Consider the following 18939-nt stretch of genomic DNA (forward strand, 5'->3'; position numbering starts at 1 on the left):
AACGCCAGGTTACGCTGCTGCTTTTTTTTTTTTTTTCCTTTTTTTTTTTTTTTTTTTTTCCCCTCCTCCTTTCCTTTCTCTCCCCCCTCCTCTCGCCGGCGGCGGTAGCACATGTCCTTTCTCTTTTGTTTTCCGCCCGGCAGGCCGGCTGCGGAACCCGCCGGGAATCGCCACCCACCCCAAGGAGAAGCCGGATCGGGACCCCGCCGCGGCGCTGATCCGGGAGCTGCCGACCCCGGCCCCTCCGGAGAAGCCTTAGAAGCGACGTGTTTTGTGGTTTGTTTGGTTTTTGTTGGTGTTGGTTTTTGGTTTTTGTGTTGGTTTTTTTTTTTTAACCCAGCTGCGGAGTTAAAACTTTGCCGTTTCTCTCGGCGATTCCCACATGCAAGTTGCTAACGTGAGACCGGCGGCTTTTCCTATCGCTGCTGCTACCTGGAGTGCTGGGGGGGTCAGCCCTCGCCTCCCCGACCCGCTGCTCTTCCCTGGAGCTGCTCGGTGGCTTTACCTCGCCATGTGGGGCTAGGAGATAGGTGCAGCCATTCTCCCCAGCGTGGAGCGGTAAAGATGGAGGCGGCGGGCAAACCCGACGGCGGGGAGCAGAGTCATCAAGGCGGCGGCGTGGAGGCCCCCGGGGACGCTTCCATGGACTGCTACTTGCGATCTCAGGGCTTGTACAGGAAAAGAGTTGCCAAGGATGGATCTTGTCTGTTCAGGGCTGTGGCCGAGCAGGTAACCGCTTACGTGAAGCTACTTTGCGTGAAAGCATGGGAAGCGGATCTCATTAGTGGGTGATAAATGCAGGCAAGTGCAGGTTGAACACTAAATTAAGGTTACACGGTCGTGTGCTGTGTCTACAGGCTTCTGTCATCAAGAAATTTTTACCTGTTTTGACCTTCCACTGCCTCCTCAGAGTTTTTGGGTTTTTTTCAGTGTAAGATTTCAACATTTGCATACAATTGTACGAGACTATTTAGGAAGCGGAATTTAGTGGAAAGAGCTGAAAAGCCTTGTTCTTAGTTTTGTTAAGTAGTTTACTATAAAATTAGAGAAAGCGAGTAATTTATTTTCAGTTCTTCCTGTTAAATTCCCCTCCCCCATATCAGTGTTGCTGTTAAAGGAAAAAAGTGACAGCGTCATCTTGTCTTAAATACAAACAAACAGCAGTGGGAGCTCTGCTGCTTCTGATTGTGGAAGCCCAGATTCCTGTGCTAATTATACACAGTTCACTTTTTTTTTTTAAAAAAATTACTTTCCCCACTGAATTCATAGGTTTAGGCAAGCAAACACTATTGATCTGAAGTGGGGCCTTTTTTTTTTGGTGGTTTTTTTATTTTAAGGGAACAAGCAATGAATATACGTCGATATTTTGGTGATTTTAATTAATATATGGAGAGGGCTTCTCCTGTGCTCCAGTGTATATAGAACTTTTGTCCAACTATTAATTGAATTTTTAACATCCCATTCTTACTTTATTAAAGGGAAGGTCTTTAATTCAGAGTTAGTAGGTGTTTATATGCGAATTTGGCCTAATCTCTGTACTCTTCATGCAGAAAAACTGAACTGATCTGAAATTGGAAGTGTTTTAAATTAAGGGTAGCATGTAAGGATTGCAAGAGAAGCTGCAATTTAAATTGACTGGAACTTCCCTATGCTGTAGTGAGGATGAGACAAAGTCATGTTAGAGGTAACTCTGAACCTATGATGAAAGTAATATTTTTCCAGTAGAGATTTGAACAGGAGGTAGAATGCAGGTATCGTATTGGGATCTAAATTCCTGGCTTCCAAGTCAGTATTTGGGCATCAGACCTGCACATCTTAAAGTGAAGAGAAAGTAACCCTGTGCTCTCCTAGATTTGGGTACATTTCATTTGAATGAGTGTATGTTGATGATCGATTTCCTCATCCACTCCAGCAGTTACTCACTTCTTCAATTAAGTCCTTTACAGAGGAGTTGGTTAAAGAATGATGAAAAATGCTACTCCTTTTGCTTAGTAAGTCATCATAAAATTGAACATCTGAATTTAGTAAATTTGAGAATTCTGCAGTTGCTTAATTTTTGACTAAGTGATTGAGGTTTCTTCTGCATAAAGATGCTGTTACTGAGTGAATATGCATTTTAAATATTCTTAAAAATAAAACTAGAGTATTTCCAAGCCTGTATTAGGATAGCAGTCACTATTTATTCATGACCCATCATCAAAGCTCCTAAGAACCAGTGTCACTTTCTCCTCTTTCTCCCTTTGTAGGTGTTACACTCTCAGTCTCGGCATATTGATGTTAGGATGGCTTGTGTAGACTATCTTCGGAAAAATAGGGAGAAATTTGAAGCAGTAAGTATTTTTGTTTTCTTTGTGAGCATATAAAAAATGCTACTTTATGCCTTCCACTTTTCTAAAGTATATTCTGCTGGTTTTGACAGTATTAATTATAACTATATACTAGTTAACGCTTTTTAAAGTGAATGTACTTTTAAGTTAATTGGCACGTGTGTGGTAGTAACTCATTTTCATAAGTCTGAAGAAAGACCTGTATGCTGCTGGGACTGGAGGGATGTGGGGTGAGAAGAGTGGGGAGGGTTTTTAATGCTCTTTAAAAAACAAAACAAACTTTCTTGAACTTTAATAGTCTGTAGTGGAGCTAATAAAATCTGGATTCTATTTTAGTATAATACCTATTTTAAAATAAGCATTAAGGTCATAAGATGTTCTTATTGTGCTATTTAATTGCTTTTACAATATATGAGGGATTTGACTGGTGAGATCAGTGAAATTCGTTTCAGGGTCTGCAATTTATTATGCATTGCCACTCTAGACATCTGTAACAAAGTTCTCCTTCATCAACCACAGACATAAAATATTTTGGTATTTCTCTATATTTGGCAAGTGTCATCAGTGTTAATATAAAATCCTTTTTTGATTCCTTTTAAAGGAGTGATAATTGATAATGGTGCTTCTGTTTGTGTTTGTATGTGTTCTAGTGTGTATACCATTTAACTAGTTTCCAGGATAGCCAAAACAGGAGTATGTGTAAGCATTTATTACTAGAGGTTTATTACTCAGCGCTCTCTCTCTGTTCCAAATTTACCTGGACCCAAAATAAAAAGGCTGCTTTAGATGCATGTTGGCATAAGAAAGAGAAGGAAAGCAGGAATAAGAGTGTGTTCATTTGCTCTAATTTCTGACAAAATGCCCTATGCTCAAATGTGACTAATCACTGTTAAAGTGGAAGTTGTCAAAAATGAATGACATAAAATACTGTGAATCTCTCTGGGAGAACGCAGCTCTGACTTGACTATTTCCATTTGTCAGGACTGTTTGTTTGTTTCCAGTCTATCTGAGGATTTATCAACAAGATCTTTCTCAGTTCTTCCCCTGCGCTCACTTTATAATCCCTTTCTTTCCAGGATTACCCCACTCATTCCAGTATCTGCTTCTCTGCTTCTGTTTTCTTGTTGCATTGTGTAGTTTTTGGAAAAAACATGACCCTTCTTGAGTCTAAATGTGTTTGTCAACCCTAGTTGGTTTGACTATCTTGGTCTCTGTCCTCTGAACTCCCAGTCTCACTGTTCTTTCTTTCCTCAGGCTTGATGCAAGTGATACGAACTTTCCTTATCCATCTTTGCTGCCTTCTGGAAAAGTCTCTTTTAAAAAAAGTTCCTTGTCAATTTTCAGAATAAGTGTTTCATGTACAAGGTTGAGGTGTTTCATATCTGTTCTCGTTTCCCAGTGTTTCTACTCCCTCAGGAACCTCACTTCAGCTCTGCTGATCTCCTTTGCTCCCCCTATAATTTGTGCTGTCCTTCTGGAATATAGCATTGTTAACTTCTCTCTCTTAAAAAAAGCCCAACAAACACCACAAACAACAAATGCGTCTTTCACTAATCTCTTAGTTCAACTATTTACTATCTGCCTTCTTAGTAGTTACGCTCTCTTGACGTGTACTGGTGGTACTCATTGAAGTTCCTCTTCTGTCTATTGTAACCGTTTCAGCTTGGATTTCTGTCTCTCTTGTTCCATTGATAATACTATAACCAAAGTCTATAACCAATGTGACCGTGTAACCACCATCTCTGTTTTCATCCTCAACCTTTCTTGGAGTGTTATCTTTGATTGCTGCTGTCTTATATTGATTCTCTTTTTTTAACTCTAGTTTTCTATGAGACGTTTCTGGTGCCCTTCCTTTCTTCCTCTGTGCATTATCTTTAGATCATTTAATTTTGACACACAAAACAACTGCTGTCTGTGATCATGTTTTAGTGATCCACCTTTTAACTTCATACCTGATTGTTTCTGTCTAAATGAAAAATTTTGGCCAGACTTTTTGAACAACACTGTTCAACTAGGTTCAAAATGGCTAAAGCAGAACTTTTAATCTCACAATTCTGCTGTTTTCCTTACTCCTTTGTTTCTTAATCACTGTGGATAAAGAGGCCATCCTGCTTGTAGCTTAAGTTCATAATAGGAATCGCTTGTTTGTTTGAACCTCTGTGGGTCTTTATTTTGACTAAATCAAGCAGATTGTGTCTAAATAGCATTTTCTAAGTACAGCCTCTCTGTTGGCCGGCAGGGCTGAAACACTTTGAACTTAAGGTGTCTAAGTTACTGCAGCATCTTTCTCAGGCCTTAACAAATGTCAATTTGGCCTCTTCCTGTGTGTTAAGGAGTGCAGCTGAAGGATCACTTTCTTAGCCTGGCACTTGCAGTGTAGCCTGACTGTTTGCATCCTTTCACTGAAAGTAAAAGCAGTTTGAAGTGATACAGAAAAGAGGAAAAAGTGCTTTATGGTTTGCCTATACTGTATCTTGTTGCTATTGGGTACTACAGAAATATGGCTCCCATTTCTAATTGTCCATTGCTACCTATTTCTTTTAACGTGGTCCTTGAATAAGCCCACACATGCTCTCTCCAGTGATGCCATACATGCCAGGGGTGAATTGCACATAAATATCTACTTGATAGCACCTTTGCTTTCTTTCAGATTTCCCATTTGGCTGCTGGATTTCTTTTTGGCTTTTATTTTGTTTGGTTTTGGATTGTGTGATAATTGTGTGGGTCTTTTTCTGGAATGCAGAGCTGTGTGTTTGACCATTTATTCCCTCATCTCTACAGGGCTCTATACTTAGATTGTAAGCTCTTTGAGGGCAGGGTAGTCTTAAATCTCCAATGGTACATTCCTATTGGTACAGTCGGTCATAGACTGGGGATTCCATATCGTACACTAATAAAAGTAACTAATTATTACTCTTTTTTTTTATTATTTATTTTAAATACAGTTCATAGAGGGGCCATTTGAAGAGTATTTAAAATGTTTGGAAAATCCACAGGTATGTTAAACTTTATTTTTATTAGAAAGCAGTACTTCTGTTGAAGTTGATGGGGAATTGGATAACTTTTTTCCTCTCAAGTGTTTTTGACTGAGCTTAAGAGGTCTTTGAATTACGGAAATATATACTTTTATGCATGTACTTTCTATTGTTAAATGATTTGGGGAATTGTTTTGTGTCTTAATTTAAACGTTTTAGTACTGAAAACTGTATCCAAACATTTCTAGCCTCTGCAAATGCCAAGAAACATAGTGTGGCTAGCTTTTTCTTGAAGACAGCCTTGGATAAAGGTCTAAAAGTTTAGGTGATAAAAACAGTTACTTATGTAAGGGTTATTACGAACAGTAGCCACAGGCTTTTATGAAGAGACTGATTTGAAGCAAAACTATTATTATTTCCCCCTTTCCCCTCCCAATTTAATTTTAGTATTTTTATTAGGGAGTTACCAATTTATGTGAGCTGGGGGGAGAGCGGGAGGGAAGTGGGGACTATTGTACAATACAATATTGAAAATCTGTTAATTTTTTTAAGTGTTTGTCCATGAATTTTATTAAACTTTCCCCTCCTAGAAATCGAAGCATGATTTTATTTATTTATTCCCCCCCACCCCGCCATGCCTACAGCATCCCTACTTAGAACGGCTAACCAGATGGTTCTTTATTTCAGCTTCCAAAATGAATGGTGGAAGGAGGAAAAAAGTGGGTGTTAGCCTATTCTTCTGCCTTGCTTTGTTTATTCCAGGATTTTTAATTGCAAAGCTTTTGTTAGTCAAATCCTGAGGCTATATGTTATGCTAAGTGGTAAATCATGCCATTTTACAGTAGAACTTATTCTGCACTGCACTACGCCAACGTGAATGGTTTAAAAGACTGCACTGTGTGTCTAGAAAATGTCTTTTTCATACATGTCTACTAAAATCTTTTTGAAAAATAAAATATACAGTAGCTTTTTTACATGTTCATAGAAATCAATACTAAGTTATTCTATATTTGAAAATTGTCATGAGAATTTTAAAAACTGTTAAAAAAAAAGAAAAAAAGAAGTAACAACAAGGCAAAAAAAAAAAGGAAGAAAAACTGGTCACATCATACTGGAGCACAGTACAGAAGTTAGGCTGGTAATGGAAGGAAGAACTCTTACTTTTCTATGATTTGAGTCTGGGTCATGGTGTTAGTGACATTTCCCAGTTCTGGCTGAACTCCAGGCTCGGTGGTGATAACTTTTTTTTTTTTTGCTTTTTTTGACAATGATTTCTTATGATTTTGATCTATGCATGAGGAAGTATAATAATTGTGTGTTTGATTAAGCTTCAATTTTCTTTTGTTTTTTTCAATACAGGAATGGGTTGGACAAGTAGAAATAAGTGCCCTTTCTCTTATGTACAAGTAAGAAAACCGTTAAATATGTTTTTATTGAGATTGGTTCAGGTGTTTGTTAGCTAATCAGTTGGAATAGCAAAGATGGAATTGTATGTTATACTGTAGTTCTCCAGAAAATTATAATTATGCTTGGAAAATTGCAGCTGTCAAGGTATTAAATAAAAATAGAGAAGTGAGCTTTGAAGCTGACATTTAATCTGGGATTTGAATACAGGTTGGTAGTAGTGTCATGCATCTTCCCTGCACAACTAATAGAGTCATACAGTTTGTATTTTGTTAATTTTCCTATCTTAATTTTTCTGTTAAGGTTGTTTTTCTTCCTATTTGTCACCAAGGCTTTAATATTAACCCTGTTGCTAAGCTGTGGGCTGTACCCATTTCCTTACTACCTCTGCACAGATGCCCTGATGTTGCTTAGTGATATGAGTATTGAAGGCTGTCTGCTTAGAAAGCCATTTTCGCACCTCCCCACCTTCCCTGGTGTGAAGTTGTAGGGACTGGTATAAGGCAGCCTGGTGTAGTGCTGTGCCTTTATTCTCTTGTCTGTATAAATTTTCCTTTTTCCACTCTTATCAGTACAGATGAAATAATACGAGTTTGTCAATGGCCATAGCTTGACCTATACTTAAGAAATGTTTCAGTATTTGTGCATACATAGACACCCCTCTTGGTGATGAACGCTTTTGCTGATGAGCTTTTATTAAATATAATCCTATATATTAATCTTTCTTCACAAAGTAGTAGGAAACAATATGCTGAATAGTTATAGCTGCTTTCTAATTACTGCCCAAAGGAATGAGCAATGTTACAGCATCTTCTCTTTCTGCTGTTTGTAAACCAGTTAAAAAATTGGGTATTTCAAAAGGCATAGTGAGAAGGTGCGGTGGTTAGATTGAGCCGGGGGTGTAGAGGGACACAACTCGATTTAAGTCAAGAAAATTGCATGTTTGATTAAGTTGGAACTGGATGGTTGTGATCTTTGGTTTGTTGTATTTCTAGCCACGAGAAGTGTACTCTTATGAAATAGAAGCAGTTTATTTTGAAGTCACGATACGTTGGTAGCCAGGATCATAGCTGATAAATGAATACAGAGACAAATCCTGGTTGACAACAGTATTTGTTTTTTTTTAATTTCCATTGGAAGTGTGAGGAGGTTTGTGGCAGAGTTGCAACTATATGTAGTATTTCACCACAGAGTTGAACACACACCAATTGTTACTGCCATACTTGTTTTGGGAAGAGTGGCTTCTATTAAAAAGGCAATTTAGAAGCTCTGGGAAAGCAGGAATGGTGATGGAGGTAGGGGGAAGGAGTTGCTTCCCTTTCTGGATGCTGGCAGACTGAAGGGAAGCAGTAGTATGAATTTCTTCTTCTGTGCCAAATGGAGAAGTGAATTTCAGACTCTTCAAGCATAGGCTAGAAATGCAATATGAATAGGTTTGTTTTCATTTTCAATCCTCAGATCTGTCACAAGTATAATTTGGATATCTAGTAAATTTTCATTGCCTGCCTGAAGTGGGTGCAGCTCTGATGAAATTCTTTTCCTCTCAGAATTGCTTTTTCTGAGTTGTTGTAGAAAGTTGTTTGGTTTTGTGTTGGTTTTTTTTTAATCTAAAACTTGCACCTGTGAATATACTTAATCATTTTGCAAGGCTAATAAAGCTTTTTCTTTTGTGAGCAAGGACGAAATTGAAGGAACTGATAGGTTGCTGAGAAAAGAATTCAAAGGGAGGTTTATGGGCAAAAGAAAGAGGAAAAACTAATGAAATTTAAGAACAAGACAGAGATTGATTATAGCAGAAAAGTAGCAAAGATTGATAGTCTTTTCAGTGTTTAGAAAATAAAAAAAAAACCAAGTAGCATGTAGCATGTCATGTCAGTATCAGTTGTGGATTTTCCCATATTTGTCACTTTATACCCAGTTCAACTTTATATGCTTTTTAATCTAACAAACTAAAAAAACAATTAATGTTAATTCTAAATTTGCTTAACTGTAGTAGCTCAACTCTTCCTTTATGGTGTTTTTAGTCCTCTTAAATGTAATGAGGTGCCCAAACTTAGTTTGCAGTGATTAAAAAAAACTTTCTAAAACTGTTTTGAAAAACTATCCTAAGACCGATGTGCTTGATAACGAGTATCTGCTAACACTGCAGTGGCACAGTCTGCTGCTTCTGCTCAAGCTTCCCAAAAAGTTTGTTTCCACTCTCACAGTTGAAGAGACAACAGAGAGGTTTCTTTTCCGCTTTAAATCCAGCAATTTGAGTCTAACGACCACAACATGGTATTAGACTCCACACTTGCTGGAGTCTTTATCCAAAGAGAGGGGGAAACTGAACCTTCTGAATGTCTGGTTTTTTGCACTGTATTATCCATTTTAAAATGCAGGAAAAGATTCTTCTTGCTACACATGGGGAAAAACTGAGACATGTGGAGGGTATAATCTTCAGAGATGCTGGAGACTTGGTTACAATACCTGATCCTCAGGTGATGCCCACCGGTGGTCAGTTGTGCTTTTGGCATGCTTCTCCTTAGCACACTGTGGCAGCTGGGCCACCGTTTGGGAGCAGAAACGTGTGAATCCTTCTCAGTGTGAGAACTTGGTTTGGGAGGCAAGGAGTTTCTGAGCACAGACGTGAGTTGTTCTGTTAGCTGGCCTCTGTCCCCACAAAGGCTCTTGCACACGTGTAATCAATCTGCTAGTACAGATTTAGGTTAAGCCATTGCCCACCTTCTGGAAACCTATCACTGTTTCCTGTCTCTGTTCATAAAACCTCCTCTTTGTTCTGGTGGGTTTCCAAGTGGCAAAGTGTAATGAATTTCTCCAGGACTGGGGAGCCATCATCTTTCTAGACACAGCTACAGAAAGCGGTGTCTGGAAATTTGTTTTATTTGGTTCTGTGTGTGTTGTGCCAGCACATCTTATTCTAGTATATTCTTTCATAAAAGCAAGCCTTGTTTTTTGACCAGTGGTAGCCGTACTCATCTTCTTCAGTATTCTTTTCCACTAGGTGTTTTCTGTGGTTATATATGTTCCTTGAACTTGACTTGAATATTCCAATTTTTGAATGAATTCATAACTGCTACTTTTTTTTCTCAGGAAAGATTTCATAATATACCGGGAACCAAATGCTTCTCCCTCACATGTAACTGAAAATGGCTTTTCCGATAAGGTAAAAAAAAAGTTTATGGCTATTGTGAAAGGCTGAATTTAGACTATTTTATAAACAGCAGGTAGTTTCATGTGATTTGTATTCAACACAATGAAATGTTCTGAGAATTCAATTTTAACTATTTCTTTTGTACGTATTTAAGGCAGCTATTCTGTTAATACATGTAGCACTGTCTTTTTAAATACATGGTCTGTATTTGGGGTGTGGTGTATCTTCCTAGTAATCTAAAATTCTGTAAAAATCAGTTTACGAGTACTAACTCACATAGCTACCTCTTAAATTCTTATTGACTTCTGGTCAAATTATTTTTGGTTTAAAGGACATCCACTAAACATTTTGATCGTTTTATTGATACTGTGAGATCCTGAGGGATAACACAGTGCATTGGTACAATAAATTGAATTTAAGAAGTAGTGCCCATATGAAAAATGAAGTGAGTTGCAAAACCTGAAATATCTGTGTGGTTTTTTTAATAGGTATTGTTGTGCTTCTCAAATGGAAACCACTATGATATTGTTTATCCCATAGACTATTCGGAAAAGGCTGCTCTGTGCCAGTGTAAGTATTATGTTGCTTAGTTAAAAGCACATATTTTTACCAAAAATCTTAAAATTCAGGTTTCGGGAAAAGGCTGTATATGAAAGTTCATTAACAGTCATTCTTTAGTAGCTTAATTTTCCATTTGAATTGCCAATGACTGTATGATCTTGCAAGAGCATGAATACTTACTGTGTCCTGATTCTTGACAAAGCAGATTACATACCAAGAGGAAAAGACTAATCTGCCGCTTTGAGTCTAATGTAAACAGAAAATGTTGCTGTACTAATTTATAATCTGTTGCCTTGTCTTTGGTCAGCATTCTGGTTTGAATGTTGTATTTCAGACTATGTTAGCAAACTAATTGCTTATGTTAAAATTATCCTTGCATGTGTAACTTGTCACAGAAATTATGGAGGTTATATGTGCAAAAAATAACTGTCTTCGTGGATTATTGGTTTTTTACTAGATTGCAGAAATGCCCAAAGGTCCTAGGTTTGATGGGTTACTGTGACAATCCCTACAAGGATTCTAATTCTTCATGAAAACTCTGCCTATCTGCAGAGTTACAAGGCTAAAGCCAAGTTTGCCTCTCAAGAGACCTGATTTCGGGTAGTTCCATGCATACCTGTTAAGCCATAGTAGCTGCAGCTGGTTTTGCTTCTGATACCCTCACCGTTTCATTTAACACATCAAAACGCTTGCTTGTTTTGATTGAAGTCATTTGAAATGCATTTGTAATGGTGGTATAAGATCCTGTTGGCCTTGTAATTGATTTTTGCTCTTCCACTTTCTCCTCCTCTTCCCCAGCTCTGCTGTATGAGTTGCTGTATGAGAAAGTATTTGATACAGACGTAAAGAAAATCATAGCAGAACTTAGTGCTGTTGGTGTGACAGAGGAAAGTAATGGTAGCAGTGAATTATCTGCTTCAGATTCAGAAGATGACAACTACAGGTAAATGCGATTTAAAAGTTAACGCAAGATGCCTGTGAACAATACGTGTTAAATGAGTTTTCTGAATTTCTGGTGGGTAGTAGAATCTAACAGAGTTGAAAACCTTTACAAATTAATAAGAAAAGAAACACAAAGAGGTAAGGTTAGATCTATGAAAGAATGAAATGTGTAATATACTTAAGGACAGGGTTCTGGTTCCTCTGTTTTTCTTGCAGTTTAGCTTTGAGTCTCCTTATGTAATGACACTGCAACATGTCCCTCTTCCTGTTTAAAATAGCAGAATCCCCAGGGATAACTGTCGGTGTGCCAGTCTGGCATGGTGAACTCCACGAGAATGACTTGGCTCACTCTTGCAACTGAGTAGAGTTACAGGATCTAATCCAGGTTGCGTTGCTTCCACATCTGGGGGCTGAAATGCCTGCTTGAGATGTAGCTAATGGAGAAATACAGCTGTAGCTTGCTCTATGTTGTTCCTTGATCTTTATGAAGTGATTATATTTGTGGATTTGTATTCCTTTTGCTGGACCTGGGTGCTCTAGCTAGCTTTGAGATTTTTGACCTACTGATTGCTTTTGCACAGTAAGTCTTTAACAATGCCAGTTTTGCATTTACATACTGGCAGTTTTTCTTCTGTTTAATACTGTTCATAAAAACCCTGGCTTGTGTGAAATTTCATTGAAGCCATGGAGATTATGCTATATTAATGCATCGTGTCCTCTCTTCCTGCTGATCATCCTTAAAGTCCTCTTAAAGGGCTCTGCTCTAGTCTGTGTGATGTGGCAGAAGAAATTCTTTGTGATGTTGGGAGCTGATTTTTTTCCTCAAGCTAAAAACAACAGAAAGGAAGATGGTGGAAATCACAGAAAGAAAACCAAGTTCTGGGAAAGGGATTAGCTTCCTTTCTTGTTTGGGAAAAGAAAAACAAACCCACCCAACCTGGGGAACACTTCCAATTAAAATACGGAGTATTCCTGCCTCGGGGAACAATTATTGTAGTTAAATGTCAGAGAGTGGAAACCTTCTTTGTTCTTTTTTGTTCTTGGAGCTTTCCTGGACTTCATATGCAGTAGCATTACCTTGTATCTTTGGGATTCATAAGAAAATATACAGCCAACCTCCATAGCACCTTTGTAAGTGAAGGTCACGTACTGACTTGAGACTATCAAACTCAATGGTTTTGATTTAAACCATATGTCTTATGACACAAGAGCTAGTGTGTGTGACTCTTGACCTAGTTAACCCAACTTACAAACGCTTTGCTGTGTTTATGAAGTTTTAACGTTTTTGCTTCTCTTAAGGTTGACTTCAGCTTGTTTCATTACCTAGTTTTCCAGAAGATCTTTTTCATTTTAGAAATGTGAACTTTTCAGTTATGCTGTTATTAAATGTGATCAGTTTGTTTTGGTTTTGGGAGAAGTTAATGCTGATAGATGCCTACAACTGCTGTAGGGAAAAATACTTGGTTTTTCTCTGTGGAAAGTAATTTTCCGGTGATGTCAGGAGTAGAGAATATGAGTAAATTAGAGTGCTTGATGCCAGTTAACCAGTGGGAGTGATTTTTGGTTTTAAGTTTGTTTGTTTGTTTTAATGTCTGCTTTTGCTATGTTTTCCACGTGTAGCTGCAAAAATTTTAGAGGAAATTTTTATTTCCTTTGCCTGTCCTATTTCCCCCACTTTGTTTTTTTCTTAAGTGGTGGCTAAGTCCGTACACATAAATTATCCTTTCTAAAACTTGAACAAAAATCTTATTTTAGCTTTATATGATATAGAAATGTGGTTCTTGGTTTAGACTTAGCTTTTTCATTTTAAGAGATGAAGATGTTCTGTGGTGTGCTTATTGTGGAAAAATATGTAGAGTGGTAGTTTTGAAAATATGTAGAGTGGTAGTTTTGATATTCTTACCTGCTTCCAAGATGTTTCTTGCCTGATGTCCAGGCCTTATTAATACTGTATTACCACAGCTCGTTTCTGTCCTTTTGCAGAAGTAAAGCTACAACAGTTAGTGATATGAATGGATTGAAGTCTCTTTCTGGCAACAAGGTATTTATATGTTAAGATTTATTTTTCTTCCTAATAACTTGTACTCTGCTATGTTTTTCAGTGTTTAATGTTCAGGAGAGAATCTCGAGTTTCTAGTTATTCTAACATGTAGTATCTTAAAAGCTACTTATTTCTTAGATAAGTAATGTTTGCTTTTGATGCACCAAAAGGTGGACAGTGTCCTTTTTAATGCTGTTTAGTTCTTAATTTTGTTCTGGTGTGGTTAATTTAATTATTTTTTCAGAGTTCTTTTTGTTATGTTTTTTCAGCTTCTTTATATTTCAGTTTAAAGCTTGAGCATTGTGATTGAAAATGGGAAACTTCATGTAATTGACCATTTAGCACTTTGTTCTGTTTCATACAGCACCTTAAGAGCAATGGGAATCCTACCTTGCTGGTCTTACCTAAAAAAGTTCTTAAATCACTCAATCCATCAGTTTACAGAAATGTTGAATATGATGTTTGGCTCCAATCCAAATGGGGTAAGTAACTGAATACTTAAAAGTTCCAGCTTTTGCAAGCTGGTGTATAAAGTGAAGCCCTCTTGAAGAATAGTGATGCAAATGGCAGTTTGGGTTTAGGGAGTGGTGTTCTTCACATGGGTCAGTGTGCAGATTTAGGGCCTGAACTTCTGGTTTGCATTTTTATTGCACCAAGAAAGTAACTCTTTGGGTGTATTTAAACTAACAGTGTATTACTGCTTATGTATTTACAGATCAGCAAAAACAAGATTTTTCTATTGCTGCTGGCATGCAATACTCAGTTGGAGATAAATGTAAAGTAAGTAGCATTGAGTTATAGTTTATAGAGACATTTATGTTTTGTCTTGCTAAAGATGCCAGTTTTCCCTCTTTGTTAACTACTTTTATATATAATTGCTATTTTCTGAATGTTCTTTGCTTGTGTCTTCAACTGTGCATATGCTCATTATTTAACTCTTGGCAGTGTTCATGACTTACAGCGTACATGGAGAAAAGTCATGTAATAGAACATCTGATCAGTGCAAAAAGTGACAAAGTTAACTTCAAAAGTATATTTAATGACTGTGGACCTCAACATTAGGTATACAAATAAGTTTGTGCAGGCTTGTCTCATGGCGAGTCTTTGCTCGGTGTTGTAGAGCGCTAGTCTCTGCGTGAGAAGTAGGTGTATTTAGGGCAGTTTACCCAGTTCAGGCTAAGCTCTGTTCTTCTCTCGGTGGGCTCCGTAAGCTAGCTAGTTATTCCCGTGATGTGCAAAAGTGTAGGGTAAGGCTGTTTTATATAAAACTAACAATTATCTCCGCTGTATCTTTTGCTGATGGCTGCGCTTGCTTCATCGTACTGCTGCATGATGGAAGTGTTTGCGCGCGTACAGTTGCACGATGAAGAGTGACGTTTTGCTGTCACAGAAAAAACCAACACCATAGTTCCATGTATTTATGTTCAGCTTTGGAGATAATGATTACTGTTTATAAATTGGCTTTGTTCTAATCTCATAACTTTTAAGTAATGGAATGCAGCTCAGTGTAGTTACTGCAGATCCTGAAGATTTGGGTGCTTCTTCCTCTTAAAGTATTTCAAGTGTTACATGATTCCTCTTTAAATTCTATTAAAATTCATAGTGTAAATTGTTGCTTAAGAAGAAATAAGATTTGCCACCAAATTCTGTAGTACTCAGATTTTAGATTCATCTCCTTAGGTGTGTTAACTAAACTGGTGGTACTTCGCTAAATATGGTTCTTTCTAGGATATTTGACTATCTATTTAAATTATTAATATTATCCTGCAGCATGGGGGCTCTTTCAGTTTGTACTTTTTTTTTTTGTGTAATGGCATTAAGTATAGTAAATAAATTGCAGGAAAAACATATCTTTAAACTTTAAAAAAAAAAAAAAAAAAAACAAAACCACAAAAAAGCCCAAACAAAAAGACCCCCCAGAAACCCTCAAAACTCCGCACAAAACAAACAAAAAAAACCTAATGTGGAGTTGATTACTTGCTGCTTAATAGTACAGGCTTAAAATTTATATATAAGACCCTAAAGCTTTGTGTAGTATTTACTAAAGGGCACAGATATTATTAGTGAAAAAACCTCTGGTAATTAATATACTCTCTCTGTCAAATGTTAGATGTGCATGGCAAGATGGTAAATAAATGGGAAGGGAAGATGAAGTAAATAGTGAAAAGTGGAGTTGACCAGTTAATACGACTGGAAAGCCAAATGTTGTAGCAGAATTTTGAGATTTATTTTATATTTAACAGAAAAATTTTAAGAACGTGGAGTGTCAGTCAGACAAGTAACACTGATCATGTCTGAATAACTTCTTTTTTTGTTTGTTTTAAAAAAAACCTTCTGAAGGATAACTTCAGAAATAATGGTGTTCTTTATGGTCTTAATTTCACTGAAGTTAGCAATGACTTTTTCTTTTCTTTACATGGATATTAACAAGGAAAAGCTTTGGATTTAAGTCTAAGAGAAAGTGGTTTCAGTAAAGCTGAAAAGTCTTGATACACTGATTCCTTTAACTTTCTCATGTGGTTTTGAAAGCCATGTTTCATTAAGTAGTGCTACCTGGCAAGCTTTCTGTTGTGTTTTTTTTATTATTAGTATTTTTATTTCTTTTTGAAGAATCGATATGGATTGAATATTGTTGCCCAGAGGAAAAGTTCTGTTTTTAACATTGCTGATATTTTTAGAGTTATGTCCTCTCATTGTCTTCTTTGAAGCTAATGCAGCTTTTTTTTTTTCTTATTCTTTTTCCTTATAGGTGCGCTTAGACCATAATGGGAAATTTTATAATGCCCATATTCAAGAAGTCTGTTCAGAAAATGGGCCAGTTGTTGTATTTGTAGAAGAGCTTGGAGCAAAGTAAGTGCTTAGTCTCTTTTGGAAAAGGGTGCCAAACTGAACCTTGGTAATGGCAGTATTACTTTAGTTCAGAGTCAATTTCAGCCTCCGAACTGTATCTTATTTCTTTACTTGAAGCAGTACCACTATTAAATTGTTAGGAAAACAGCATAGTAAGTTTAAAAAAAGGAAAAAAGGGGTTCTGCATTAATTGGCACTTCAGACTTTTTTCTTTAGTGCTAAGTAGTCTGGATATTGCTTGCAGAGTAGAACAGTAGCTACATTAGTATTAGAACTTTTTTTTTTTTGCACAAGATTGAATCCTAAACAGATTGACAGCATCCTAATTAAGTATTGCTTTTTGTGTGCAATGATTAGATGCTAGATTTGTGTCAAGCTTTTCATGTAAAAATGCCAAATAAAGCACATAGCTTTTGTTTATAGAGTAGCTGTGCCTGATTCCATACAGAGAGTGCCAAGTTGCTGTTTAGATCAGAGTCATCTTTGCCCTACCTTGGGATAAACTAAGTGTTTAAAGTTATTGTTTGGGGTTGTGGTTTTTTTTCTTGTGTTGGTGGTTTGCTGGTTTTGTTGTTGTTTTTTTCTGGGGGGTTGTGGGGGTGGTTTTGGTTTTTCGGGGGGGAGGGGGTCGTTGGTTTTGGTGGGTTTTTTGGTTTGAAGGGAGGCAGGTTGAGAATCTTTGTGAGCTCTACTAACTCTTCTTGAGCAAAAAACCACCACATTTTAGTATAGTTCAGTGAGAGGTAACTTACCTTCACTTTCAGTCAAGGTAAGTGAGGAAAGGAGAAAGATGCCCATTGATCTCATGTAATCTCCTGTTTAAAAAAAAAAAAAAAAAAAAAAGGTGAGATTTGAAGATTGTTCCACAATTTGTTCTCTTTTTAAATGGAGACTTAACCTGATTTGAACTGTCTTATAGATTTTAATGTCTTCCTTTCAAATAATGTCAACAGGTTCTTGAACATCCTTACAGCATCCTGCAGTAATTGCTCTGGGATGTAAACCACAAATATAATGTTTTTCAATCTTGACATCTGTTACAGTGTTTGTGATAAGTTTATCTGTTGAGTATATTGCTTTTTCTGATCATTCTCCTTTTCTGTCTGCCCTGAAGACACTATAATACTCACTTCACAAACAGCTGATTGTTCTTTACTGGCTAAATTTGTATTGACTTATCAGAGTTTTATTTAAAAAAAAAAAGTTAGTTTTGTTCTTCTACACATTGCTTGAATTTACTATAAAGGGCAAAGGACTTTGTTCTCAAAAATTGAAAGGTCCATCAGTCTTAGTAAACGTGTGGTATTTATTAATTTATGCAAGCCCCAGTCTGGTCTCTTAAGATATTTTTCCCTTCCTAATTCCTTGTTTTGTAGGCATGCTGTCTCACTGAAGAGCCTTAAACCTCTTCCACAGACCTCTCCTATGGAGGGCTGGAACACTGTGCCAGGGAAGAAGATAAAAAAGTTTTTCCCAACATGGGGGCAGAATGCTCAGCCCGGTAGGATTGTACCTGTCTTTCTGTGGCAGAATCTTTATTGTCAGATGTTTTGTCCCAAAGAACTCAAAAAAATAATTTAAAAAAAATGAAAATCTGTTTTCACATCTTTATCACAGATGCAGATTGCAGAGGGCCAAAGAATCAGAGCAAGTCAATAAAACCCCAGTCAGCACTACCTCCTCGGCTTCAGCATACTGTGGGAACCAGGCAGCATCAGTTCTTATGTTCTGGACCCCAACCTCATCAGACCTCAACTGAGCAAAAAGCTCCAGGCAGGAATTCTTCCCAAACTGTAAGGTAAAACTACAAATAACATCTTTGTTATCTTGAACTCGAGCTGAGCTTCTTGGAGCCCAGGTGCCTGCTTCAGATGGTTTCAACATGCTCTTTTGAAATATGTTGCCATTGACTTCTTAAGAAGTATTCCAAGTCCTTAAGAATACACACAAGCACAGGGAAAAGAATTTTTTTCTTTTTTTTTTTTTTAAATGAAAACCCTTTTTCAAAATTGCTGCCATCATGAGCTTCCTTTTTTTTTTTTTTCTTGCACGGCAGCATCTCTCCTGGAAGCACTGAACACAAAACTGCAGTTTCTTCTTGGAAATTGGATGTTGTTGTGTGTTTTTTTTTTTTTTTTTTTCTGTTTGTGGCTGAAGTAGTGTTTCCTGCAGTGCTTCTTGGGCATGGCTAAGATCTTCCCTCAGCTTCTGCAGAACTTCTCATAGGGGACTGCTTCATATTATGGCTGATCACTTGAAGGGATATGAGAACAACATTTTGCCTGCATTTGTTGGAAGTGATTTTCTGATTCGTTGTGCTGCTGCAACAGAATTCCTGCTTTCATCATTGCCACTCTTCTTTCATCCTGTCTAGGAGACTATTCTGTATTGGATGCAAACCCAGACTCCTAGAATGATAGAATGGTTTGGGTTGGAAGGAACCTTAAAGATCATCTAGTTCCAATCCCCCTGCCATGGGCAGGGACAACTCCCACAAGAGCAGGTTGCTCAAAGCCCCATCCAGCCTGGTCTTGAACACCTCCAGGGATGGGGCATCCACAGCTTCTCTGGGCAACCTGGGCCAGTGTCTCACGGCCCTCACAGTAAAGAATTTCTTTCTGGTATCTAATCTAAATCTCCTCTCTTTCAATTTAAAACCATTACCTCGTCCTGTTGCTACACTCC

General features: G+C 37.4%; 1 protein-coding gene across 1 annotated transcript; it reads left to right on the forward strand.

Annotated features, from left to right (window-relative positions):
- Positions 1-564: 564 nt before the first annotated feature.
- OTUD4 (OTU deubiquitinase 4) lies at positions 565-11368 on the forward strand. The gene is made up of 7 exons (XM_074154571.1): positions 565-729; positions 2247-2330; positions 5273-5323; positions 6662-6708; positions 9800-9872; positions 10349-10430; positions 11220-11368. The coding sequence occupies exons 1-7, from the start codon at positions 565-567 to the stop codon at positions 11366-11368; spliced, it is 651 nt and encodes a 216-aa protein (XP_074010672.1).
- Positions 11369-18939: the final 7571 nt, after the last annotated feature.

The sequence above is a fragment of the Numenius arquata genome, chromosome 10, assembly GCF_964106895.1.
Source record: "Numenius arquata chromosome 10, bNumArq3.hap1.1, whole genome shotgun sequence".
NCBI lineage: Eukaryota > Metazoa > Chordata > Aves > Charadriiformes > Scolopacidae > Numenius > Numenius arquata.